Source organism: Delphinapterus leucas, chromosome 4, assembly GCF_059928025.1.
Source record: "Delphinapterus leucas isolate spDelLeu-1000000601 "Yukka" chromosome 4, BTC_Dleu_Yukka2, whole genome shotgun sequence".
Taxonomy (NCBI): domain Eukaryota; kingdom Metazoa; phylum Chordata; class Mammalia; order Artiodactyla; family Monodontidae; genus Delphinapterus; species Delphinapterus leucas.
This window is the reverse complement of record NC_143132.1, coordinates 60,012,826-60,039,708: the sequence shown is the minus strand read 5'-3', so window position 1 is coordinate 60,039,708 and position 26,883 is coordinate 60,012,826. Positions and strand designations below refer to the sequence as shown.

The 26,883-nt window shown below is 41.5% G+C and overlaps 1 protein-coding gene across 2 annotated transcripts in view; it reads right to left on the bottom strand.

Moving 5' to 3' along the window:
- Positions 1–24,553, bottom strand: part of SIDT1 (SID1 transmembrane family member 1) — an 88,094-nt gene extending 63,541 nt beyond the window's left edge. For both annotated transcript variants that reach the window (XR_016392996.1, XM_022552926.3), the window contains exon 1: positions 23,129–24,553. Coding sequence is in view for 1 of the 2 variants with exons in the window: in XM_022552926.3 (XP_022408634.1) it covers positions 23,129–23,329 (201 nt within the window). In the remaining variant the exon portion in view is untranslated. The remainder of the gene's footprint in view (positions 1–23,128) is intronic.
- Positions 24,554–26,883: the final 2,330 nt, after the last annotated feature.

Sequence of the window (26,883 nt, the reverse complement as noted above, 5' to 3'; positions counted from 1 at the left end):
TAGTGCAGACCTCTTCCCCAAGCGCTGGATGTTCCACAGGCATCTCAAACTCAACCTGTCTGAAGTGGCACCTGTCACTTCCTTCGCCCCTAACTTTCATTTCTTCTGAATTTCCTTGCTTATTGAATGGCCTCACCTCACAGCCATTATTCTGAGCCTGAGTCATCCTTGATTCCTACTTCTGTAGCATTCTCCATCAATAGGTCATCAAGTTCTACACAGTGTTCACACCCAGATCCTCCCCTCCCCCACCAATGACAATCCTCGTCCAGTCCTTTATCACTGTGACCCTCCCTGACAGCACCTTATCTAGTCTTCTTATCCCCAGGGCTATACTCCCTCAGATGCCACTTTCATCTTGGTATTCTCCTGCTGAAAAGGCCTTCAGTGGCTCTGGGAACTTTCAGATTTTCCTCCAAAGGAACGGGAATAGTACTTTTATGACAATATAGAATAGAATAATGAATGCTCATGTACTTATCCAGCTTTAATAATTATTAAAAATTGTACCATTGTCTTTCATTTACACCTTCCATTTTCCACACACATCATTTTTGGATTATTTTAAAGTAAATACCAAAGATCATACCTTTTCATCTGTAAATATTTCAATCTGTACCTCTAAGGGACAAGGCCTCTTCTTTCTAACATAACACATTACCATTATCATACTCAGTAAAATTAGTAATAGTTCTTTAAAATCACCCAATATCCATACAGTGTTTGAATTTCTTCATTTGTTGAAAAAATTGTGCTTTTTTCAGCTTTTAAATTTTGAGTACAAACAAGATCCACATATTGCATTTGGTGGATATGTGTTTTGAATCTCTTTTAATCTAAAGGTAACCGCCCCGCCCCCGCCTTTGGGCATTTATTTGTGAAAGAAAGCAGCTCACAAAGCAGCAGTACAAACCTGAAACACCCACATACTAGGTTTTGCTGACTGCACCCTGTGGTCTCATTGAACAGGTTCCTTTATCCCCTGTGTTTCCTGTAAACTGGCAGTTACAGCTAGAGGCTTGACTAGATTCAAGTAAATACATTTCTCCATCTTTTCCTTGGATTTGGAATTAGTCAAGAAAGTTTTCACCACTCCAGGTTACTGAGGCCTGTATTTTCTTCTAGTACTTTATACTTCTAGTATCATATGTTTAATACTTAAATCCCTATCCCTCCATGATTAATACTAACATATGGTATGAAGAATGATTTTAATTTTATCTTTTTTTTTTTAATATGGCTCTCCAGTTGTCCCAGCACCACCTATTAACAAGTCCATCTTTTCTCCACTGATCTGAATTGCTCTGGGCTTTTCTTGATTATTGCCTTCTTCTCTAGTTTCTTTGCCTGCCAATCCCTCACATGGCCAATTACTTGCTGTTTCTCAAAAGGGCTCTGTCCCCAGTGATTGGCCTTTCAATATCCTTCTCATCCCTAAAGTCCTTTTTTTGGGATGTTTTCCCTGATATGTCCCCATCCCATCAAATAAGTGGGTGTCCCTCTTTTGGGGGGACATGTGGCCTCTGATTACCTCTATACAGCATATTAATACCACTGTGAAATAAGAGAAATATATATGGCCTTTGCCCCCAGTCCCTGGAACAGAGCTCCTAAAACCCTTGTATTTTTCTAAGTGATAAGAGCACTAGTGGCATATTTTGTTCTAATATTTGGTCTTATTCCTGACTCCTGACAGAACTCCTAAATCCTTTGGAATTTTCTGGGTGACAGGAGTCTCTTTTGTTCTAATGAAGAGACTCTTGGTGGGCTCCTGGATAACTTCAGTATGGGAGCTGGTCACCCAAAAGACCTAGCCATGATTAGAAGATTGGAACTTTCAGTTCTACCTCCATCCTCCAGGAAGTGGAGGGGGCTGGAAATTGAGTTAATAATTGATCATGCCCAAATGATGAAGCCTCCATAAAAATTCCTAAAATACAAGGTTTGGAGAACTTCCAGGTTGGTGAATGCATACATATACCAGGAGGATGGAGCAACCCAACTCCGTGGGGATAGAAGCTTCTGTGCTCAGAACACTTTTGGACTTTACCCTATGCACCTCTTCTATATTGCTCATCCTAAGTTATATCCTTTTATAGTTATATCCTACTATAGTAATCTAGTAAATAAACTGTATTCCTGAGTTCTGTGAGCTGCTCTAGCAAATTAATCAAACCTGAGGAGGGGGACTTGGGAACCTCTGATTTATAGCTGTTTGGTCAGAGCATAGGTAACAGCCTGGACTTGTGATCAGCATCTGAAGTGGGAGGTAGGCAGTCTTGTGGGACTGAGCCTTAACCTATGAGATGTGATGCAAACATCAGGTAGACAGTGTCAGAACTGGATTGAATTGTAGGACACCCACCCACATAAAATTGCTTAATGTGTGGAAGATCCATAAATCTAATGTCAGAAGTACTGGGTGAGTAGAAGAAAATAGAAGTTAGCTTTTTCTACAGACAAGCACAAAACATTTTTTCATGCAGTCAAATTTATTCCATTTTTCTTGGTCACTTTTAAAAATTGAGATATAGATAACATACCACACAACTCACTCTTAAAGTGTATAGTTCAGTAGTTTTTAGTATATTCACAGAGCTGTGCACCCATTACCACTACCTAATTCCAGAATAATTTCATCACCCCAGAAAGAAGCCCTGTACCCATTACCAGTCACTCCTCATTCCCTTCCTTCCCCAGTGCCTGGTAACCACTAATTTAACTTCTCTATGGATTTGCCTATTTCACATAGGATATTTCATATACGTGGAATAATGTAATATATGCTCTCTTGTGTCTGGCTTATTTCACTTAGCATAATGTTTTCAAGGTTCTTCCATGTCGTAGCATGTGTCGATACTTCATTTCTGTTTATTGCTCAATAATATTCTAATTGAATGAATATACAACATTTGTTTAATCTTCAGTTAATGGAAATTTTGGTTGTTTCTACGTTTTGGCTATTACAAATAATGCTGCTATGAAACATTTGTAAACAAGTTCTTGTGTGAACATGTGTTTTCAATTCTTTTTTTTAAAATTTTTATTGGAGTATAGTTGATTTACAATGTTGTGTACAGCAAAGTGAATCAGTTATTCATATACATATATCCACTCCTTTTTTCTTTTTAGATTCTTTTCCCATATGGGTCTTTATAGAGTACTGAATAGAGTTCCCTGTGCTTTACGGTGTTTTCAGTTCTTTTGAGTGTATACCTAGGAGGAGAATTGCTGGGTGACATGGTAACTCTTATGTTTAACTTTTTGAGGAACCGTCAAAATGTTTTCCAAAGAGGTGCATCATTTTACATTCCAGCAATTTACATTACCAGCAATGTAAAAGTTTCAAATTTCTCCATATCCTTGTCAGCACTTATTATTGTCTGTCTTCTAGATTGTAATTATGTGGGTGTGAAGTGGTGTCTCATTGTGGACATGGATCTCTCAGTATTCTAACATTTAGTTTACCTGCCTGACTCTTCTGCAAAGCTGAAAACTTCACCTTTGGCATCTCTGGTGCTGGCAAAATGAATTAACTTAGAAGCAGGCTCACTTTTGAGGTTCATAACACAAACACCAACTTACAGCACATGTGTTTAGAGCACACTTTTGTCCGGCTTAAATCTATAGCAGTCAGAACTGAGGTAAAAACCTAAGGAAAGCTGTGCACTAGGCCAGCTTCATCTTTTGCTTGTCTGCTTCCCTTTTCGTTACCTAGGCTGCAGTCTTCTCCTTCCTTCTTAGGTACTTAGTTCCAGAAGGGATTTCCCTCCTTTTTTTTTTTTTTTTTACATGTCACTCTAAGGCAGTGATTCTCAAATTTTAGCGTGCTTTTTAGCATTTGAATCTCTCAAACCCACCCTCATCATTTCTGATTCAGCAGATCAGGAGTAGAACTTAAAAATAATGTGTTTTTAACAGCATGCTAGGGGATTCTGATACATGTGGATTGGAGCCCATACTCTGGGAAGTACTGGGAAGCCCATACTCTGGAAGGTACTGTTCCAAAGAAACCATCTTGTCAGCAGCCTGCCAACTTCCCATTATTATGAGATGCACAACCGTGAGATCACCAATGTCACTAGCACGTCTGGAAGCTAGTGTGTCTGGTGGGGCTGAAACTGGGCCAGCAGGAAGGAGGTCTGCTGCGAGCAGAGCAGGGCAGATTGTTACTCCACTCCACTCCACTCTTTATCTCCACACTCTTTTATTCCTGGTCTGGCTCTTGTAACCCACTTAGTTTTTTTTTTTATTATTATTTAATAATGATCTTACTAATTATAATTTAAAAACTCAGAGATACTGGCATAATAAATTGCAAAAAAAATATATTAGAGTGGGAAATAGAAAACACTGAGCAGTTTTTCAAGATGACCAGATAATGCACCACCCCCGGGAAAGGATATAAAGCCCTGTTCACATGTTGCTTTGCTTTTCCAGAGGCCAATATGCAACTGGGAAAGTTGGATTACATTTGCAGCAGTGAAGTAAGCCATGTAAAGCCAAAACTAAATGAAGGTATTGACAATACATAATGGACCCTGATACCCTGTAACAGACTACTGTTTCTTTTTTAATTTAATTTTATTTATTTTTTTTATACAGCAGATTTTATTAGTTATCTATTTTATACCTATTAGTGTATATATGTCAATCCCAATCTCCCCAGACTACTCTTAAGAGCCAAGATTTTCCCTCCTGTTGTCATGACAAAAAGAGCACATTTATTACATATATCTTGTTCTCCTCCTATGTTACTACAAGCAGGGAATTGCATTATAACTATGAGGGAAGAATTATTTAAGTACTCCCAACTCTGATATTATATAGATCACAATTACAAAAGGTCTTAAAGCTTAGAGAGTCCCTTTTTAATCTTTTAGAACATGTCAGTAGGGAAAAGTTCAAAATTACAAATAATAGAGTTCTGTTGCAGAAAGAGGGTGAAAATGAGTTTAATTCAAAATCTAGTTTGGTTTTGCTAAAATAATGAGACTGTAGGCTTTATTGGAATATCAGATTAAGAATCAGAGATTACTGGTTTCCATATTAGGCACACCATTGTTTTCTGGTGTGATCTTGAAAAGCTGATTCCACTTGTAAGATAGCTACCATAGTATTTGCTAATGGTTCCTTTTCCTCATGTTACAAACGTTAGAAAATGATTTTTTTTACATACAAATGTTATTTGGTAACTGTTTTAATAACCTGTTATGTTCACTGGGTGTGTATTTTGGGGGTGTTTAGGTTCTTTGGTCCTTCTGTCTGTCCTTCCTTCCTCCCTCCCTTCCTTCCTTCCCTCTTTCCTACCCTGTCATGCTCCCTCCATCATTCTTCAAACAGTCACTGAGTCAGGAGCTATGGGAGGTGCTAAGGATATACTAAAGGGAACCCTGTCCTTGAGTAGCTCATCATCTAGTCAGAGAGACAGATGGTGTTATCATCGAAAGCATAATGTGATGATACTATAGTAGCAATGTGAGCAGGTTCACATAGGTCCTGCTGTTGCCTGCCTGGCGCACATGACCTTGACTCATGGCATTAGAGAACCTTGCATCTGGGAAGGTACTCAGGGAGATCATCTAGTCCAAAGGTTCCATTTACAGAGGAGGAGCCCCAGACGTAGAGGTGATATGACTTCCCCAAGGATGCTCAGCTATGGAAGTATCATTACTAGAACCCAAGCTTCTTGCAGCCCAGTCTCCACACAATGCTTGGTCAGATCATGCTATCATCACCATTTTGAATCCCTGACTACACTGAACACCATTGTGGATGTAGACTTCTACTGTGACATCAAGAAGGTGTATAAACACCATAAATGAAGGGAGAGTATAGGAGATGTTATTTGTACATATATAACAGACAAAATATCAGTATTGTGAATGTATAAAGAATCCTAAAAACTCATAGAAAAACACAATAGCCCAATAGAAAAATGGGTAAAGGATGTAAACAGCAACTGAAGAGAAGAATGACCAAAGAACATGTGAAAGGATGAGAATATTTTACAGTCGTCAGAAGGTAAAGACTCAAAAGTATGACAATACCACATTTACAAGGATGGACAGAAATAGGAACTCTTGCATATTGCTTACGAGAATGTTATTCGGTACAACCATTTCAGAGAACAAGCTGGCAATATCTACTAAAGCTGAAGGCGACTTCACATTACAGCCCAGCATTTCCACTCCTAAGTTTACACAAAGTCATGAATAAGAATGAAATGAAATGAAGTAGACTATGGATCAGGGTGGATAACTCTGAAGAAGATAAATTAAGAGAAAGAGCAGGTTGTATGATCCTATTTACATAAACTTTGTAAACAAGCAAAACAATAATATCTGTCTATCTATCTTTCTATCTATCTTTAGTAAAATAATATCTATCTATCTTTCTGTCTATCTTTAGTAAAATATATATACATGGAATTAATACACACCAAATTCAAGACAATTGTTTTCAAAAACTTGGAAGGATCTCAGACTTAACCCCAGTTGCCACAGTTTCTTAGATATTGATAGAAGACCCAGACTCCTGGGTTAGAAGCAAGTACATTATTAGTCTGGTCACAACATGGGCAGAAAGCCTGCCTGAACTTTCCCCAGAGAGGGACACCACCTCTATTTTCTGAGGTGTTCACTATACAAATGTCCTTGAAAGAACTATGTAGAAAAATTTCAGTCATTGCCTTCCTGTAAGATGTGCAGAAATCAAGAGACCTATGAAGAACTGTCTCCCTAAAATGGTTACTTTGGGGGATGAGGGAAGAGGATGGGTGGAGGTAAGGAGGGAATTATAATTGTCTTCTTGTTTCGTAAGCTGAGATGTGGGTACACTGGTGTTATATTGTTTTCTATACTTGTGTATATGTCTGAAATATTTCACCATCATCATCATCATCAAGAAGCCGTGATGTGCTGGCGTTTGTGTTTGCCCACTTCTGAGCAACAGCCCTCATTTTATACATTTTATACAGGTTCTTTGTTTTTGTTTTTGGCCACGTGGCTTGCAGGGCCTTAGTTCCCCGACCAGGGATTGAACCTGGGCCATGGTAGTGAAAGTGCCTAGTCCTAACCACTGGACTGCCAGGAGATTCCTTGTACAGGTTCTTTGCTATTGAAGGAAGTGGCAAACAGTCTCCAAAACATGCTCTCATATAGTCTGTCCTTACTAGTGCTTGACCTGCTTGTACTAACTTCACCGATTATAGCCTGCCCACCTCCCCACCCACCTTGCGCACGTGCAGCCAGCTGGAAAACTTTGCATTGTCTTTGGTCTGATTAACATGACTCATTTCTCCATTGCTCTTCCCTGGAAAGGAAATATGAAGATGAAGCTAGTACTGCACTGGACAGTAATGTGCCAGCCTAGATTCCGTGTTGTTAGGTGTGTGAGTTTCCTAGGGCTGCCGTAAGAAAGTGTCACAAACTGGGTTCTTAAGACAACAGAAATGTATTCTCTCACAGTTCAAGAGACTAGAAGTCTGAAATTAAGATTTCAGCCAGGCCACGCTCCCTCTGAGACTCTGGGTAGAATCCTTTCTTGCCTCTTGCTGTTTCTGGTGGTGATGATCAATCCTTGAGCTTCCTTGGTTTGCAGCTGCGTCACTGCAACTCATGCCTCTGTCATCACGGTATTCTCTCTGTGTGTCTGTTTCACATTCTGTCCTATTCTCTGTGCATGTCTGTGTCCAAATTTCCCTATTCTTATAAGAATTTCAGTCACATTGGATCAGGGCCCACCTTAATAACCTCATCTTGATCTGATTACATCTGGAAAGATCCTACTTCCAAATAAGGTCATATTTACAGGTCCCAGGGGTTAGAGGTTCAACATATATTTTGGAGGTGGGGACATAAATCAACCTATAACATTAGATCTGTAGAATTTTTAAGGAATAAAGCCATTCAGGTACAGATCTGTACCTTTCCCTGACCAGCAGCTTATCTCCAACTTGTACCCACCTGCCAAGACCCTTCATGCTGAATGAAGGAAGGCTTGCTGGGAGAGTCCATTATGTGACTGTTGTATGAAAACACCTTCCCCGGAGTGAAGTGGCCTTGCAGTTCTGAATCCTTTTCTGGAAGGATTAGAGGCTGGAAAGTCCTAGTAAATGAAGCATTTCATCCCACAAGTTTTATAACTACTGCAGGGAACTGAGCTGCTTTAATCACAGGTTATACTTTTTTTTTTAAAGATAAGCTTTAAAGTAATTCCTGTAGTTATTGATGAGACTGTTTAAAATTCCCTCTGCCTGATGTAGCCTTGGAAAACCATCTTCTGTAAACTTATGCTATAAGGCAGAAAGATACATACAACTGGATTTTATTTCTGGCACTACGTCTACTATCTGGGTGACTTTGGACATTCTGTTTCCTCAACTGTAGAATGGGAACAGTAACACCCAAACTATCCACCTCCCTAGACTATGGGTGACCTGTGTTTTGTGACCTGCCGAGCACCAGGCAGAGCAGAAGGCAGAGCTGTCCCATCCGGGCTCTGGGTTGGGGCAGTGCTTTTCCACTCCCACGCGTTCACCAATCAATCAGTTATTGACTGTCTTTTTTCCACGTGTGGAGACACATTTATAAGCCCACCTGCCCCCGGGCAGAAGAGAGGGTTCTGTCCATCTCACATAGGATATGAATTTCCTTTCACAGCTTGGCTTCCAGCTTTCCTGGAACAGCTCATTCATCTCATCGAAAAGAGCAGTTTACCCCTTGGGAGCTATTTCTTCCCTATTCTTTTAGATTCTCAGCATTACAAAATGATTACAATTCAGAGCACTTTCCTAAGAATCATGCTTTACAGACCTCATCTCACCAATTTCATTATGCCAACAATAATCTGGACAGAAATACATTTACATACCTTTTCCTCTTTTGGCTTATGATTTAAATTTTATTTTAAACATTTCAATTCCAATAAAAACATGGGAAAACAGTGAAGAGAGGTTAATGATTGGCAGGCCAGGAATATAGAACAATACACGGTCTAGATTCTAGCTACTTTAGGATGAACTTTGTTCATTCTATAAATATTTGACTCCCCACCCTGTGCCAGGCATTGTTCTGGGCATGGGAGATACATTACTAAGCAGTGTAGACATAGCCTTTTGTCCTCACTGAGATCACAGGTTTACACATGGAATGCCAATTCAACAAGCAAGTGCATTAATATTCAAGTTGCTGTGGAAGTGCATGGCACAGACTTTCCAGGGAATATCTTCCTAAAGGATGAGTAGGAATTAACCAGAAAAATGTGGGCAGAGCTAGAGAAATGTCCAAACAAAGGGAACTGTGTAGCAGACATAAGGAAGGAAAGAGAGGAAGGAGGGAAGGAGGAAAAGAGAGAGAGAGAAGGCAAGAAGCGAGTTTGAAGAATTAAGGGAAAATTAGTTTGGCTGAAGCCTGAGGTGCCTGAAAGGCCATGATAGTCCTGAAGAGTCTTAAAGTCATGTTAGAGAGGTTGGGGCTTTACTCTAAGGACAATAGAAAGCCTTTGGAAGGTTTTAAGTGCTACCACCCCATTGCTATGGCCATCCCTGGACGCCCAGTGCTGCCTCTGTTGCTGCTGAACAGCTGCTTTCCTGCCTCACTGGCTCCCAACTCAAAGTCTGGGGAAAGCAGATCTGATTGGTAGCACCGAGGCCACAGACCCGAGCCTGAGCTTGGTGGGGTTGGGAGGGGTGTGTTCAAGATAGCAGATGCCCGCTGTTCTGCTTCCCTAGTGGAAGGAGCTCTATCTCCAGCAGAGACTCATGAAATGAGGAATTTCCCCAAAACATATAGGAATGGGGTTCAGATACTGGGCAGTTAAAACATGGCCAAATTCCACTACATTTGGAATCCTTTTCACATGCCACACCAAGACTATCCTACAGAACAAATGTTCTATAGAACACACTTTGGGAAATGCTGTGATATTTTTTTCACAAGAACTGAGGTCAAATCAGGTATGTCCTGAAGACCCTAACTCGCCCTAATCTAGCCATTTAATATCATAAAACTTAAGGACGGTTACTACCCAATTTAGTGCTCAATTACATCATATTTTCATGTTTTGTAATATTTGCTAATTGTTCCATGTATTTGTTTCTCTTTGAGGATTTTATCTGTGACATTATTTGGAGTCAAGCATGTATTTGACAGTACATACACTACAGTTTCTGTTTTCATATGAGCGGAGGTAGCCCAGCTAAGGTTGTAGCTTTCAACAAGTCCTAAAAAAACACCCCAGGATGCCAGGGAAATGGCTGTTCTTAATTCTTCAGCATTATTTCTACAGATATTCCTTTCTCTCCATTCGTTTTCTTCCTGTGGGACCCCTATTATGTTGATGTCATAATTGGGTCCGTGCTCCCAATTTCTTAATTTTTCTCTTTATATCCTACATCTCTTTAGGTAGATCCTCAACACGATCCTCCAGTTCTCTGATCCATTATTCATTCTAACGTCCAACCCATTGCTGAGGTCTTTATGTAAACAGTATTATTTTTTAAATCTGGGATTTCCCAGTTGCTTCATCTTTCATCTTTATAGCTGTAACCTGTTTCATTTGAACAACGTCCTCCTATCCACATCTCTTCCAGGATGTTCACTTTGCTTGTCATGAAGTCTTATTCTTCCTGTTCATTAACTCTACTACATCTGGTAAAGGTCATTCAGTTTGACATTTCTCACGTAACTTCCCTCTGTAGATCTGTTGTTATTTTCTCCCATGAGCTCTGATTTCCTGGGCTATCAGCTACCTAGGGTTGTAGCGTGAACTCCAGAGGGGAGGAGCTAAATGTGAGGGGAGTTCAGGGAAGAAGGAGGGACTGGAAGGGTGGAGAGCCTCTGAGTTGACCATGCCCCTTTTCACCCCCCTCCAGGGGTCCAGTCCCTGCCCATCTAATTTTACTTCTACCTTCCTGCCCCTCATCCACCGCCCCCCAGCACCACCGTTCCTGCTCCCATCCTAACCTGCCGGCGTCTGCCCTGTGAAGGGGCCTGTGGGAAAGCAGGGACAGCTCGGGGTCAGCAGGTCAGCAGGCACAGTGGTTACCCTTCTCCACGCCAGCCTCCACAGACATTATCCCGCGAGCCAGCCCGCCCTGGGTGGGTACTGCTTGTTTCCTCCCTCCTGATGATGACGAGGCAGGGCAGGCAGCAGTACACCTGGGCCAAACTGAGGGAGGCAAAAAAGCACCACAAGAAAGCTCTCCTCCAACCTATTCCCTACCCATGGCCTCTTAGACTGAGGGTGGCCACGTGCCTCTCACCCCAAGAGCTGACCATCTTCTGTCTCTCCAGGCCTCTCACAGACTTTGCATTAGCTCCTCTGTCCCACTGCCCTCCGTCTGGCTTGAGGCATCTCCAGCCTTGGCTCCTGGGAGAGAGCCAGGGGCCTCTGTTGGTTCACCAACCTCTTAGGTATCTGTGTCTGCTCATCTCTGTGTGTGATTCCTTTTTCCTCTTTATCTTTCCTGTCTTTTTCTCTCTATTTCCTGCTTATATTCCTTCTTTTGGGAGGGAGAAAAAATTATAAAGAGGTAAAAATAATTTATTTTATGGTTTGAGGCGGAACACAAGGATCTACTCCCTGGATTTTATTTATGTGCTGAGTGATTGCCCTGCAGGCATGTTTCTTCTAGAGCTATTCTGAGGCCTACTTAATTAATGCTCTAAAGATGGAAAAGCACTACAGAACTGCGATGCTTGTCAGAGTTATGATCTGATGTTTATCAGCTGTTTTTTTTTTTTTTTTTTTTTTTTTTTTTGCCGTACGCGGGCCTCTCACTGTTGTGGCCTCTCCCATTGCGGAGCACAGGCTCCGGACGCGCAGGCTCAGCGGCCATGGCTCACGGGCCCAGCCGCTCCGCGGCATGTGGGATCTTCCCGGACCGGGACACGAACCCCTGTCCCCTGCATCGGCAGGCGGACTCTCAACCCCTGCGCCACCAGGGAAGCCCTATCAGCTGTTTATTTCTGTAGTGGTATTCATTGCCAGACTGGTGCCATTTGTAATTTTAAATAAGGATTGGCAGGATATAAGTATTACCTAAAGAAAACTGCTTTCTAAACAAGACAAAGCCAATCATCTGAAAACATCATCCCCTTCAAAATCTTCAAAGATAATTTCCTGAGACTAGTAGAAGCGGCCTCAGGGAAGGCCATATTTCAGAGACACAACTATTTCTAATCATGGAGTAAACACTGTGGCCGAGATGATATATATGACTTGAATTCTTCTCTGGTGCTCAGGTAAGATGTTCCTCTTTACATGGGCAAAGATAGCCTGCAGTAGCCCAGATTTGCTCCCTTTGGTCCCTGATCACTTATGTCTGGGTCCATGTAACTAACCTCCAACAAATGTCCTAGCTAGAGAACACCCCGTGAAAAGTTTTGGTGGGGTTGATTTGGGGGCTGCCCAGCATCCAAATGCCTTGCATGTTTTAGAGGAACTTCCTCCCCTCCACGCCACTGTGTGAGTTTTGTGGGAGGCAAGGCTGCCTGTAGATGCCATTGGGGGCAGGTACAGGACCCACGCTCGGAGAGTTGGATGCTCCCACTTGGTACTTTCAACGGTGATTAAATGATACAAAGATGAAGGAAGAGTTTGACACTCGCTGTCAGTGGTGACATCAGTAGGGACCATGACAACAGGGTCCAGGGGTGACCATGTCTAATGGCAGAGGAGGTGGTAGTGCCTAGGTGAGCATCCTGGCCACACATTCCTGCTGCGTGACTGTTGTTATAATTTCTTGCAGTGTATTCTCTCTTGGTCCCCACAGCGTGAGCTTAGGAACTCAGGTTGGGTGCTATCCAATATCCTTCTAGTAAATTCTTTTTCTCCTTATGTTAGCCAGTTGATTTCTGTTGCCTGCAGCCAATAACCTTGCCTGACCCCACACCCTCTTTCCTTCTCTGTCTACTTCATTCATAGCCCACAGCTAACTTGAGCCTTACTGTCCACAGATCTCCCCAAACCATCTCTGCACACCCAGACTTCACTCTGTTTGCCTGTTTCCTTATCCCCCACTTTTTATCCCTTTATTCCCCAGATAAACATCGTCCTTCTCCTTAGAAACCTATAATTCCTCCACTCTGGTGAAGACGGCGCAGGGATAGAGTGGGGATGAATACAGGATTCCTTTTTTGCAAGTATTAGAGAGGATAAAATAAAACTGTGAGCATTTACATGCTAATTTTGGGGGGAGCATAACATACTCCCCCAGTCAGACAAATTAAAATAGTTGTGAGTCAGTTCGTCCACAGAAGGGCAGTTAGATCTAAAGGGACAGGAAGAGTCAGTCATTCCTGTTTGCTATGGCTTATCTTCATAGCTATTTAGTGGGGATCTGGAAATACCAGTTCTCAGCATTAATACTGCCCTAGAGGAACATATAGGTTAACTGCTTAGGTCTCCAAGCTGCCCTATGTCTGGCACAAAGAAGGAACCCAGCATTAATGACAATAAAGCACAAAAGAGATGAAGGCTGGTCCACAGGGTGGTGGGTGCCTGTGGCTCTGTGAAACACTGAAGGAAATCTGTCACATTCACCGTTTTCCTTAGTGTCAACTCTGCTTGCCTGACTTAACACAGGCAAATGGATGCCTCGACGATCCATGGAGGAAAAACAGAAGTGAAAATCCTCTTGTTTCAACTTTCAGTAACTGTAAGGGAGTCAGACATAAAGCTCTTAAACTGTATGATCAAACAACCTGACTGTGGAATTATGACTATGGTATTTAAAATTTTTATTGTTGTTGATAACCATAACAGATGTGCTTTTGTGGGAGGTTTAGTAGAAATATCCTGAGGAAATGTCCTCAGGAACCTGAGTTATATTCCTGGCTTTGCTTCAAACTAGTTGTATAATTTGGACAAGTAATTTATTTTACCAGCTCTGTTTTCTCTCCTTTTAAGAGAGAGGAGATTGGGTAATTTAAAAGATCCTTTCAGCTCTTAAGTTTAAAATACAATTACCTCTTTCTTATGGTTTTCAGGGATATATATATATATATATATATATATATATTTTTTTTTTGCGGTACGTGGGCCTCTCACTGTTGTGGCCTCTCCCGTTGTGGAGCACAGGCTCCGGACGCGCAGGCTCAGCGGGCATGGCTCACGGGCCCAGCCGCTCCGCGGCACGTGGGATCTTCCCAGACCAGGGCACGAACCCGCGTCCCCTGCATTGGCAGGCGGACTCTCAACCACTGCGTCACCAGGGAAGCCCTTCAGGGATATTTTGTGTTTCTTTTATTGATAGAAAAAATAGAAAAAACATCACAAATGCAAGCCCAATGACACACTTCTGTAGCTAAGCAGACTTGACAAAGAAAATCTTGTTGACATGAAAAAAAGGAAATAATGGTACATGAAGTCAAAACAAATATATACTGATTGCCCAAATAATGTATGCTCTTCATCCTCCACTGTTGGTATTATTAACATTCTATAGCAAAACCTTAAAAATTGGGAGACCGGCTCTGAATCAGGAAGGAAGGAACAAAACATATCTCCTGAGATGAAGAAGAAAGAATATTTTGCCAGTAGCAGAGCTTCAAACGACCAGAGAACAGGAAGAACCTTGATGGACTGACAGTGTTCACAGAAGACTGGAAAGACAAAAGGGGTGGAAGAAGCAGAGAGACAAAAGATACATAGAAAAAAGGAGCAACAAGAGAATGGTAGAGATCGGAGATGGTGGTAACAGAGGGGAAGGTTGGAAACAATGGTAAGAACAATGAGCCCCCAATAAAGAGTTGCTTCAAACTCCTTAGTCCAAGATAGGCTATAAATGTATACACACGTACACAGTACTATAATACTAAAAATATGGGGTGGCCTTTTCAACAAATGGTGCTGGAACAGCTGGATATCATATGCAAAACAAAAACAAAAACCAAACAAAAATTCTAGACAGAGACCTTACACTTTTCACAAAAACTAACCCTAAATGAATCATAAATCTAAACGTGAAATTCAAAACTATAAAACTTCCAGAAGATGATATAAGGAGAAAATCTAGGTGACCTTAGATTTTATGGCAAACTTTTAGATACAACACCAAAGGCATGATCCATGGGGAAAAATTGATAAGTGGTACTTCGTTAAATTAAAAAATGTCTGCTCTGTGAAAAATGCTTTTAAGAGAATGAGAAGACAAGCCCATAGACAAGGAGAAAATATTTGCAAAACTTGTTTCTGATAAAGGACTGGTATCCAAAATCTACAAAGAACACTTAAAATTCAACGGCGAGGAAACAAACAATCCAATTTAAAAATGGGCAAAAGATCTGCAAAGATGCCTCACCAAAGAAGATATACAGATGGCAAATAAGCATATGAAAAGATAATCAACTGTATATGCCATTAGGAAACTGCAAATTAAAACAATAAGAGGGCTTCCCTGGTGGCGCAGTGGTTGAGAGTCCGCCTGCCGATGCAGGGGATGCGGGTTCGTGCCCCGGTCCGGGAAGATCCCACATGCCGCGGAGCGGCTGGGCCCGTGAGCCATGGCCGCTGAGCCTGCGCGTCCGGAGCCTGTGCTCCGCAACGGGAGAGGCCACAACAGTGAGACGCCCGCGTACCGCAAAAAAAAACAAAAACAAAAAACAATAAGATATCATTCTACACCTATCAGAATGGCTAAAATCTAAAGCACTGACAACGCCAGATGCAGATGAAGATATGGAACAACAGGAACTCTCATGCATTGCTGGTGAGAGTGCAAAATGGTACAGTCCTTGTGGAAGACAAGTTTGACAGTTTCTTATAAAACTAAACATACTTTTACCGTATGATCTAGGAATTAAGCTCCTTGGTATATACCCAAATGAGATGAAAACTTATGTCCACACAGAAATCTGCACCCAAATGTTTTCGGCAGCTTTATTCATAATTGCTAAAAATTGGAAGCAACCATGATGTCTTTCATAGGTGAATGGATAAATAAACTATGGCATATCCAGACAATGTAATATTATTTAGTACTAAGAAGACATAAGCTATCAAGCCATGAAAAGATATGGAGGAACCTTGAAAGCATATTGCTAAGTGAAAGAGGCAAGTCTGAAAAGGCTACATGCTGTATGATTTCAACAATATGACATTCTGGAAAAGACAAAACTATAAGGAGAGTAAAAAAAACCAATCAGTGGTTGCTAGGGTCTGAAAGAAAGGAAGAAGGGATGAATAGGTAGAGCACAGGGGATTTTTATGGGAGTGAAATTATTCTATATAACTCACCATAATGATGGATATATGACACTATGCATTTCTCAAAACCCATAGAACTGTACAACACCAATAGTGAACCTAATGTAAACTGTGGACTTTAGTAAATAATAAAGGCCAATAAAATATCAATATTACACCAATATTTGTTCATCATTAGTGTACCACGCTAATGCAAGATATTAATAATGGGGAAACTGTGTGAATGGGGGAGGGTGGGGAGAGGATATATGGGAACTCTGCACTTTCTGCTTAATTTTTCTGTAAACCTAAAACTGCTTTGAAGAATAAAGTTTTGTTAAAAATATGTACATATAGGGGACAGTGAGGAAGCAAACAAAGTTGAAAATCTTTTGCAGCCAAGGTTAGGCAGAGGGAGAGGTGAACTTTTATCTACACTTTTAAATGTCCACAGTATCAAGTGTAAGTTCCCAGGTAGCCAAAGGATGTTTTTACTCAGGACAACATGTTACTTGATGATGTTAGATAAACTTTAATTTTGCCACCATTTTTGGAAATTAAGTATTTTATTCAAACACTTAAGAGTCTAACCAAAACATAGGTGATCTTCACTTTTAAATAACCAATACTTTCATAATTACATAGTGACGCCCCTGGCCATCCTTGGGATCAGCTGTAGAAGGCTGGGTCCAAAATAAAGTTCCTTAAAATTATGGATTGAAAACTAGCTCCTCAAAACCTTTTCAGTGGTCCAAATAAGAGAAAATTTCCCACTTCTTGGGAGCTGTGACAGGGAAGTGGATTCCTACAGCTTTCTTATCAGGAAAGAAAACTCATATTCAACTTTCTCTGGACACATTTTTCAATATAAGACAACTTCAAGCCAGCTTTACTCTTCTTGTTAAACTAACTGAAAAATCCCCTGTTGAATCTTGTAGCAAAATTAACATCTGCGTATAACTTCTTCGCAATAGTAAAATCAATTTCTTTGGCTATTACTGTCACTTCAAATAAACTGAGGGGATGAGAATTTGAAGTAATTAATTATTACAGCAAATTAATTTTATTAATAACATTTACTATATAATTTAAATTTGCTATATAACATTCAGCTTTGCTTTTCAGGAATGGAGCACTATCTTTTAACATGTAAATCAACTGCTTCTATCTAATTTTTACACACATTCTTATATATAAAAACCGAAGGATCTTAGGCTGAGGACTTAATAGAATACAATGTTATTCTTATTGCTGACCTTAGGTTTTAAGCAAAATACAGGTCCTTAGGTTTTGTTTTGGTTTGCATAGCCAGCTAATGTACTGGAAGACCTCAAAGTTTCCATTTTCAAAATGTCCAAGTAAAGAAAAAAAAGATCAATGTTTATAATTTTTTTTTTTTAGCAAAATAGAAAAGACTATATTGTCTGGCAGCCCATGATGTATTTGATATTTTTCTTAGCAAATAAGCAGAAAGGATGGTGAGGCCCCAATTCCAATAGCTCATTAGTTGTGCCTTTAAATCATTAACGCACCATCTTGGTGTGTTGACATGAACTTCAGTCAGCTCCAGCGTTAAACAACGCAGGAAGAGCTGGCTAACATACTCTGGGGTGCTGCATGGCAACGTGTAATAATATCAACAGGGTGTGGTTACTTCTATTTGAAATGAAGAAAGAAATGCTGGCACTTCTAGCAGCAAAGAGGTTTCACGGTATCTTCAAGTCCCTTGGTCTTTAAGATTCAAGCTAACAGTGAGGAATGACATAGGAGATACATCTGGTAACACATTGAAACCAAATCGGGAAAGGCAGAAAGGCTGAAAATCTCGATGAACTGTATAAGAACCTAAAACACCCTGTCAGAAGGGACCATCACAGCAGTAAAATCTACACCAAACAAAATAACAACTGAAAAACCAAACCCAACACTACAGCAAGCTTATAGACATGGCACTCAGCAAGAAACAAAAAGGAATTGAAAAACAAGTTCAGCACAAGTAGCAAAGGTAGAGGTCCATTGTACAGTTTAGCATATGATTATCAGGTCAGGGCAGGCAGAAGATGGGCCCTGCATAAAATCAGACTCATAACTGGAGTAATGTCAGCCCCTAAATACCCTTATGACATGTCAATACTCTTTTTTCAGAGCCACGCAGGAAAATGTGAGAGGTGACTCTACGGACTGAATGTTTGTGTCCCCACATCCCCAAATTCATATGTTGAAGGCTAATCCCCAGGGTGATAGTATTTGGAGGTAGGGCCTTTGGACGTTAATTAGATCTTGAGGTTGGAGCTCTCGAAATTAGTGCCCTTATAATAAGAGACAGGAGAGAGCTGGCTACTCTCTCTGCTCTCTGGGCCACATGAGGACATATCTGTAAGTGCTGTTTACAAGCCCGGAAACCAGCTCTCACCAGATACAAGTCTGCTGACACTTTGATCTTGGACTTCCCAGCCTCCAGAACTGTGAGAAATCAATGTTTATTTCCTAAGTCGCCCAGTCTATGGTACTCTAACAGGCTGAACTGACTGAGACAGTGACCAACCACCCAGGTAATGTGCTAATGAGATGATTCTTCCCAAACAAGCACCAGTCCAGTTCAGTAAGGAGATGTGGGAGGACAGCAGAGGAGGTTTCTCTGCCTCATTTTGTAAAGAAAACGGGGAGAGTACATACGACTTGGAGAGAACTGAGGCTATTGCATTAACATTTTAAATTCTTCTAAGTAGTAATGTATACAGCTAGAAGTTACCCCTGGAATGTCCTGTTCATGAGAATTGGATAGGCTTTTTCAGTCTGGATCTGACAGGCTGGTATAACTGATTCTAGATACTGGTTGATATTAATAAAGCCAAGATTTGTTCCTTAGGCATAGACAACTATATGTCATTAAAAGATAAATGCCTCAGTGTAATAAACAAAATAAAAGAAATAAGTCCAGAGAAACATTTCAAATTCAAAAATCTATGGCAAACAATGAATTCTGTCACTGAAAGCCTCAGAGAGGACCTCTTGCTGGGTCATGGTTAGATTTTTATTTAAGGGCTTCTTATCACCATCTAGCTCAAATATAAACATCTTATTATTGTCGCCACGTGTCTCTACAAGAGCATTCTCATTTCCCAATAAACCTGCTTTTATGCCCTCTGTCCCAGTCAAACCCATCTCTGACAATTTTCTCAACAAGGTGATTTCCTTCTAGTTTGGTCCCAGCCCTTGACAAAATGAAACCCTATGCCCCTTGAAAGGAGTCTCCAGACACTTCCCCTCCAGGGACTGAAATGAACCACGATCTTGCCTGACCTGTACCTTCAATCGTTATTTTCATTATACTTCTTTAAACCAGTCACTCCATTCCTTCAGTGATTTTTCTTTTAACGGCAACTTCATATTTACATTACTCTCAGCCTGGAAGGCATGTGAGACTTTTCCAGGTGCTAGCTTAGCTAATTAGCATGACACATTTGGCTAAATAGTTCTCCAAGACAGCGTTTGGTATGGAAGATGCAGTGGCTGACAGGAGAGGTTAGGAACAAAGTCTCCCATAGCGGTTTCCTCTCTGCACCAAAGCCTAAACTTAGAAGAGTCTTTCTCCTCCAAGCTGAAGGAAAAAGAATGGCAAATATACCAATGGCTTGAAGTGAAAAGGAAAAAAGATTAAAACGAAAAAAATTAGTCTTTTTTTTCCTAAACCGAATTCTTTTTTTTCCTTTTTTTTTTAAATGCACTTATCCACATTGTGTTAATTTTTTCTTCCTTTGCTTACAGCATTATAGTCAGTATTTGCAGACAGTGTCTTTATATGAAACATCCCGTGTAATTTTAATGATGATTAGTCTTTTCCAAAAGAAAAATCTTTAAATAAAATGTACTTAATTAAATTGAGAAAAACTTGTGTGAAGTCAAGATTTCTGGAGAGCTGCTCTCTGGAGAGCTAGATGCTACGTGAAAATTAGGAAATAAAATTTATGTTCATTGGAAAAGAAATGGGAAGCATTTGAAAAAGAGTTCAGGAAAGTCTTCTTTTTATAATGCTCTGTAGTGTGAATTTAATGATTTCATGTGCTACATGTCCATTAGTGCCAATATAAACACTGTTATTTGTATTTCATTCAATATTTTTCAGTTTTCCAATTAAGAATACACCTATGTCTAAACCAAATTCTTAGTCGCACTGAAGACAGGTAGATGGGAAATGACATGTGCAGGGGAGAGAGCCCTGACTAAGACTTTGCTCAGGTTAAAGGAAAAAGGTTCTGCTCTTGGGCTCATAGCTCTTTATTTAGCAGAGTTCTTTAGTGAGTTTGGGGTTGGTCATGGAGGCAAAATTGCTTGACGTGAGAGAATATCAAAAATTTAGAGACTGAGAGGCCAGCATTTGGGGTGAGGGGTGGCCAAGAAGATGGTGACAAGCCAGGACCTGAAAAATAGTGCCACCATCCTGATATTTCTCCTGGTGGAGGAATAGCTGGTAAATTGTTATGACAGTGTTGCTTAGATTTCTGGTTTAATCTATCACCTACTCTGTGCTGTTCTGCAATTTCCTTATGTTACTCCAAACCTTCAGTAAAATTCTGCTATATCCAACAGGATTGTGTTCATGGTATTAGAAGGAGGGGGCGCTGGTCTCCAACATGAGGCAAAAGGGACCAAGAAGAGAGGAGGCCATCAAGAGAAACAGAATAATGGTTTGGATGGGTAGGTCAGAACAATGCCATTTCTGGAGAAAGCAACTGGAATACAGGACTGGAGGAAGAGAAGGGCAATTTTCCAAAGTAAATTGATTGAGGATTCCACTGTCTTATTTGCACATTAAAGAGAAGTTTCAGAAGGCTGTAAGATTTGAGGACATCTGGTTCATATTATTGCATACTGGCATTAAAATAATTAAAACACTTGAGTTTTCTGCTAGTCCTAAGGTTTCCAACTATATTTCTCAGACTAGTAAAATTTAGGGACCGTCAGCTTTTTATTGTATTATGCAAAGATATTTTAAAAACTAATTATCACCATTGTTTCATAAAATAAAGGGCATTTTAACATACATACAGGCAAAGTGGAAAGAGCATAATCCCAGAACAATTTTGAAAAATTTTGTTTTTATCTGAAATGATCTCACATTCAACCTACTAAAAAGTATATTTTATTTAGGTTTAGCTTAAAGAATCCTTAAATCTTTTTTCAACTATTTATTCATTTTTTCAAAAACATTAGTAAACCTGTTATGTGTCAAGCACTGTGCTAGGTACTAGGGTATAGAGATGGACATGACTCTGCCCCCATCCTCAATATCTCACGGTTTTCTGGGAAAGTCAAGTAGGTGACCCTAACTGCAAACAGTGCAACGTGTGCTGAGGTAGAGGAACTCACTGAATACTGCAGCCAAAAAGGTCCAAAGAACAGTAAAAAAGCAGTCACTGTATCTCTAAGCAGCAGTGTAAGAAATACTAAAGCCTGATGTAGGGTCTTACTTTGCACACATCATTTGAGTTTCCTTACCAATGATTTGGGGGGAAACTGGCAGTACACCCCAGAGATCATGGGGTTTTTCAGACATTTATTTATTCTGAGCCAATAACAGGGCTGGGAACACACTTCAGGTGCAATGTCAGCTGGTCCATACAGCACACAGAACTGGAAAATGTGGGTTACAAGGAATGTGGGGAGTAAAAACTGACACCCCCCCCGACTTGTCTACAGTGGAATGGCTCTGCACACAGCCACTCTGCTTACTTCAGGAGTACAACCTAAAGGTCAGCGAGGGACAGGACAGGGTAAGAATATGGTGACATGGTCCATGGTGAAGACCAAGCTTAGGATCTGGTGCCAGACTGGAGATGGTGCACTTGCTCAGTACACACACTTAGGAAATGTCTGGGAGTGGTGATGGGCACACTGGTCCCTCTTGGCTAAATACTACCCCAAGCTACCAGGTTTCTGAGTTTTGATCCTAAGTGAGAGTTAGGGAGGCATAGCATGGTATCCCAATCATCTGGTTCTGGAATTTCCCCAATGAGTAGGGAATGCTGGCATAGTAAGGGATACATATACATTCATACATATGTATACACATATATACACATTCATTCACATACATTCCTGGGAAGAAGATCTAGAGGCAGGTACACTGGGGAGTTTTCTCTTTTCTCTGTGCCTCCTATTAGAGGAGAAAAGCTAACTGTATGCATTTTCTTACATTATACAATCAGAGTATATGTGTCAAAGGAGTAGTTGCTGGAATAGTCCTTTCCTTCCCTTGTCTCACCTCAATTTTTGTCAGAAACAGGTCTAGAACTTTCACTCAATTATCCATCCTTGTATAAAATCAAAACCTCGATAAATCGGCTGATGGCTGCAGTTCCAATATCTTTGGCTGGGTCTTCTGGCTTCTCTGAAGCACAAACGTGTGACAACGGTACAGAAACGCAGACAGTGACTCTTGAACACACAGAGGTTCTGCAGCTTGGTCTGTTCTCACACATTCCCATTTTAGATTCTGAGCAGCTCTCCCTCCCCATGTGCTATGAGATAGAAGTCTGGCAGAATCATCCAAAAAAGATGAGGTTCCTTCCCCGCAGGGGATTAGGAACAGAGGTGCGGTCCTTTCCCTCCTCAGCCTTAGAAATCGTGACCTCCCTAGAGAAGGGCCCAGCAGGGGGCCAGGACCCGCAGACGGTGCGGGGAACCAGCGCCCCTGCAAAGCCCAGAGATGCTAGAGACCAGGCCGGGAAGGCGCGAGAGGAGGCGAAGGTGTCCCCGAGGCCGGTAGGGGAGGATGCGGCAGCTTGGGCAAGGCAGTGATTGCTTTGAAGGAGAAAGGGAACGAGGGTCCCTTGGTCCCTGTGGTCTCCCGAGGTCGATTCCCCAGGGACCCAGAGCAGCGACGGGGCTCTGAGGTCTGGCAAGTTCCTGGGAGCGAAGGGAGCGAGTGTCTTACCTGGCCGGGCTGGCTAGTGTAGTTGAAGGAGTAGATGTTCTCGGTGCTGAGGCTCACCACCCCGTTGTAGATGCGATCGAACTCAGCGCCCCTGACGGGGTCGCGGGGGTCGTGGCGCCGCGCTAAGGGTTGCGCGGGGAGCCCGGGTGCCGCCGGCGGCAGAAGCCAGGACAGCGCGCAGAGCAGCGTGCAGCCCCGCATGGTGGGTGGTGGGCGCCGCGCCCCAGCGGAGCGGGCGAGCGAAGAGCCGGTCCTTCCAAAGCCCCTTGCGGGCCCCGGCGCCGGCTGCAGCGCAGCGCAGGCGATGCCCGGCAAGCCCTGCCGACGAGTGCTGGCAACGCGCTGGCGAAAGGCTGATCAAATATTGATGCAGCCTCCTGGGGTCTCCACGGAAGGTCACGGGGCGGAGGTAGGGGGTGCGGAAGATAGGGGGACCGGGGGCTGCTGCTTTGCTTGCCGGCTTCTAAGTCCGTTTCCTTCCCCCTTTCTCATTTCTGAGAATTCCCCAGCTTACCCAGCCAGAATTTCAACCATCTCTTCCCCCTTAACCTCAAAAAGAAAGAAAGAAAGAAAGAAAATGCGTTGGAGACATTAAAAAGAAATATCCACTAGTCTTGAAGAATCAACCTGACCAGCCATTGAGAGGAAATTCAGTCAGTTTCAAATAAATAGGCACGCGGCTGCAAGCGAAGAAATAGAAAGCAACAGAGCCTGTCCCCAAAGAGGGTGCACAAGTTCGCATTTACAGACTGCTACCTGCAGAGACCTCCTGCTCGTCTGAATGACGGTTAACTCTCAATTCTCCCTTCTCTAACAGAATTCTCCCTTCTCCCTTCCCAGCCACCTGCTTTATTTTCTTATCACATCCTAATCTCAAGGAGCCTCACGTCATCACTTTCTCTCTCCCTCGCCATACGTGTACGTATGTAAATATGTACAGTCATAAAAAACCAAATAGATATGGTAAAGAAAACAATTTCGAACACCGCCTTAAGTCTAGTCCCGGAAGTTGTCAAAGACGACCCAGAGCAGCTGGCTTTGTGCAGAGGGCACAACTTCTGCCCTAACTTCTTGTCTACTTTACCTCTGCAATGACTTCTTAGATTTAGCAGAATCCCCAGGATTCTGTATTGTTTTTCAGGAGAGAAACCGCAGCCCCAAATCAAAAGGAGATACCCTTCAGGAAAAAATTAGGGGAGTCAATTTAAACAGTTGAAGAGGCAGGTAAAGGGTGGGTTGAGAAGAGGATCCCTCGGAAGTCCTGGCAGAACATCAGTCACAAGTCAGGAGGACTCTTTTCTTTCAGCTTCAAGTTATTTGTAAACTAGAAAAGAATATAATTGAGTTCAACCTGAGGGAACATTAAAAAAGAAGCCACAAAGAAGGAAAAATATCATGTTCAAAGAATTACAGATTAAAATCCTAGCATTCCCTACCATTCAATGGGAAGTGTTTCTCTCTTTTTTTAACCTTATTGAATTACTACAATTTATTAAAACATCAAAAACAATGAGCGCAATACATTTGGTTTAAAGTTATAAGTGCACAATCAGAAAACAATGCAGATGGACGATTGAATTAGATGACTTCCTATTAGTACTTTTATTAGAATTTAAATTTTTTTTTACTTTTTAAAAAATGTTTTTGAAAATATATGGGCATGAGGACAAAGATACTGATTCAAAGAAGAGTCTGGGGGTAAAGTTTAAAATAGAACTGATCGTTTTTGAGAAACATAGCATGATAATTTCATCCAGAATTTGAATGATGTTAAATTGCTGTATTTAAAATGTCTATGCCTCTTTATATAATTTTAAAACGTTTCATGAACTTGAAGTTTATGATGTCCTTTGAGATTAGCTGCCCTGGCCAGTTCAAGCCCTTTCTAGAGGAGTAGGATCATGGAGTCCTACTCAAACACTAAGAGGAGTGAGGAACTGGCCCTTTCACAAGGTGACCCCTTCTTTGGGGGGCAAGTGTCTCATTATTAGAAAGATATTTCACATTTTAAATTGAAATCTGCCTCTCTTCCACTCACTGGTGTGAGTTCTGCCGTCTGGAGCCGTAGAAATAAACTTAATCCTTCTTCCACATGACAGCCTTGTAGGGATTTGAAGGGAGCTATGACCCTTCAATCATTTATCCTAACTTTAAGTAATGAATTTAGAAACAGTTGGAACAGACCCTTTATCCCCTAGAGCCCAAAATATTTATTTTAAAGCCATTATAGATGATATCTATACCAGACAATTTTGAGTGTTACATTGCAAATCAGGCTATACTGTGACTGACTCCTAACTCTAGCCCAAATCCAATGAATGACATTAGGTAATTAACCTCCCCAGGATTACAAGATCGCTGTAAGGATAAAAGGGGGGTAGGGGAAGAACGTATTTGGAACTGTGTCAGTATTAGAAAGCATAAAATGTTATACGACCAAATATTATTATCTGACTATATTGTTCAATAGCTAAAAAGTAAAACATGGTCCATCAGCCAGGTTTTAAAAATATCTACAATGCCCAGCTTCCACTGTGAGAGACTAAACACACAAACAGACAATGGGCAGTCCATGTATGATGACAGACGCCCGACCCACAACCTCTGCACCAGCCAGTCCAGGAAGCCAAACCACAAACTCTGTAGCAAATGGCCCAGAACAGTCAGGACTTGGTCAGTGACTGCCAGCTTCTCCAATTTTTGCTCCTGCTTCCAACTTAGGATCAGTCAGAGGAAGCCAAATATGTTCTACAAACCATAAAATGCGCCTGCTTCCAGCTTCTCCATGCCACCAAGATCCAATCAGAGCACTTCTGAAAACCTTCCCTTTTTTACACTATAAAGCTTTCCTACTCCCCTGCCTTTAAGTCTCTGCCAAACACAAGTGGTGGCTTACTATAGCAAGCTCTGAATAAATAACTTCTGGTTGTTTTCCTTGCGTGGTCCTTATTTCCATAGTGTTCCTGATGGTTCCATTGAGATGTTGTCTGCACTGCCTGTCATCAAGGACTCCAGCCTTCAACCAGGTGCAGTACCCACCGAGTCCACTTATAGGCATTGACATGGTAAGTTAAGTCAGCACTGGGTCTGAATTCTGCCCTTTGCTTTGAGTTCTTTGGTTATCGAGTCTCAGTTTGATACCACGGTTTTGTTATTCGTTCCCATTTGTTCGGCATCTCTGGTGGGGTCAGGTCATTCTATCCTTTTTTTTTTTTGCTCTCTTTTCTGCTTCTGTTTTATGTTATGTCATCTAAAAGTGTTGTTTATCACAGAGTAGAACACAGGCATAGGCCTTTTAAGCTCTTTGTTTAAGCTGGTCTCACAGACCAGTACGGTTCTCACTTGCCTGGCATCCTTTTGGACGTACGTTGCTTAGCCTAGATAAGACTATCCTTGTGTTTCAATTTTTTTTGGTCCCCAGAGTTTGGCTTTGATCCACAGAGAGCTTCCTCTCTGGTTCTACACCTGCCTGGAGGTGTAGCTTGTTGGGTCTACATTTGGAGGCAGTTACCATCACACTGGGGGCTCAAGACTCAAAGTGCACAGCATGACTTTCAATGGACTGTTTGTTGCCAGCTCTTATGGGGTCAGCTAAGTCTAATTCCTCTCTTCCTTCTGGAAGAACTCCTACTTCTTATATGTCGACTCATTACAGTTCTAATTCTTGCACCTGTGTTTCAAATGGCATAACTTCCCCAAGGATGATCTGGGCCTTCAATGGCCACCGTGTGGAACAATGGGCTTGAACAAAATTG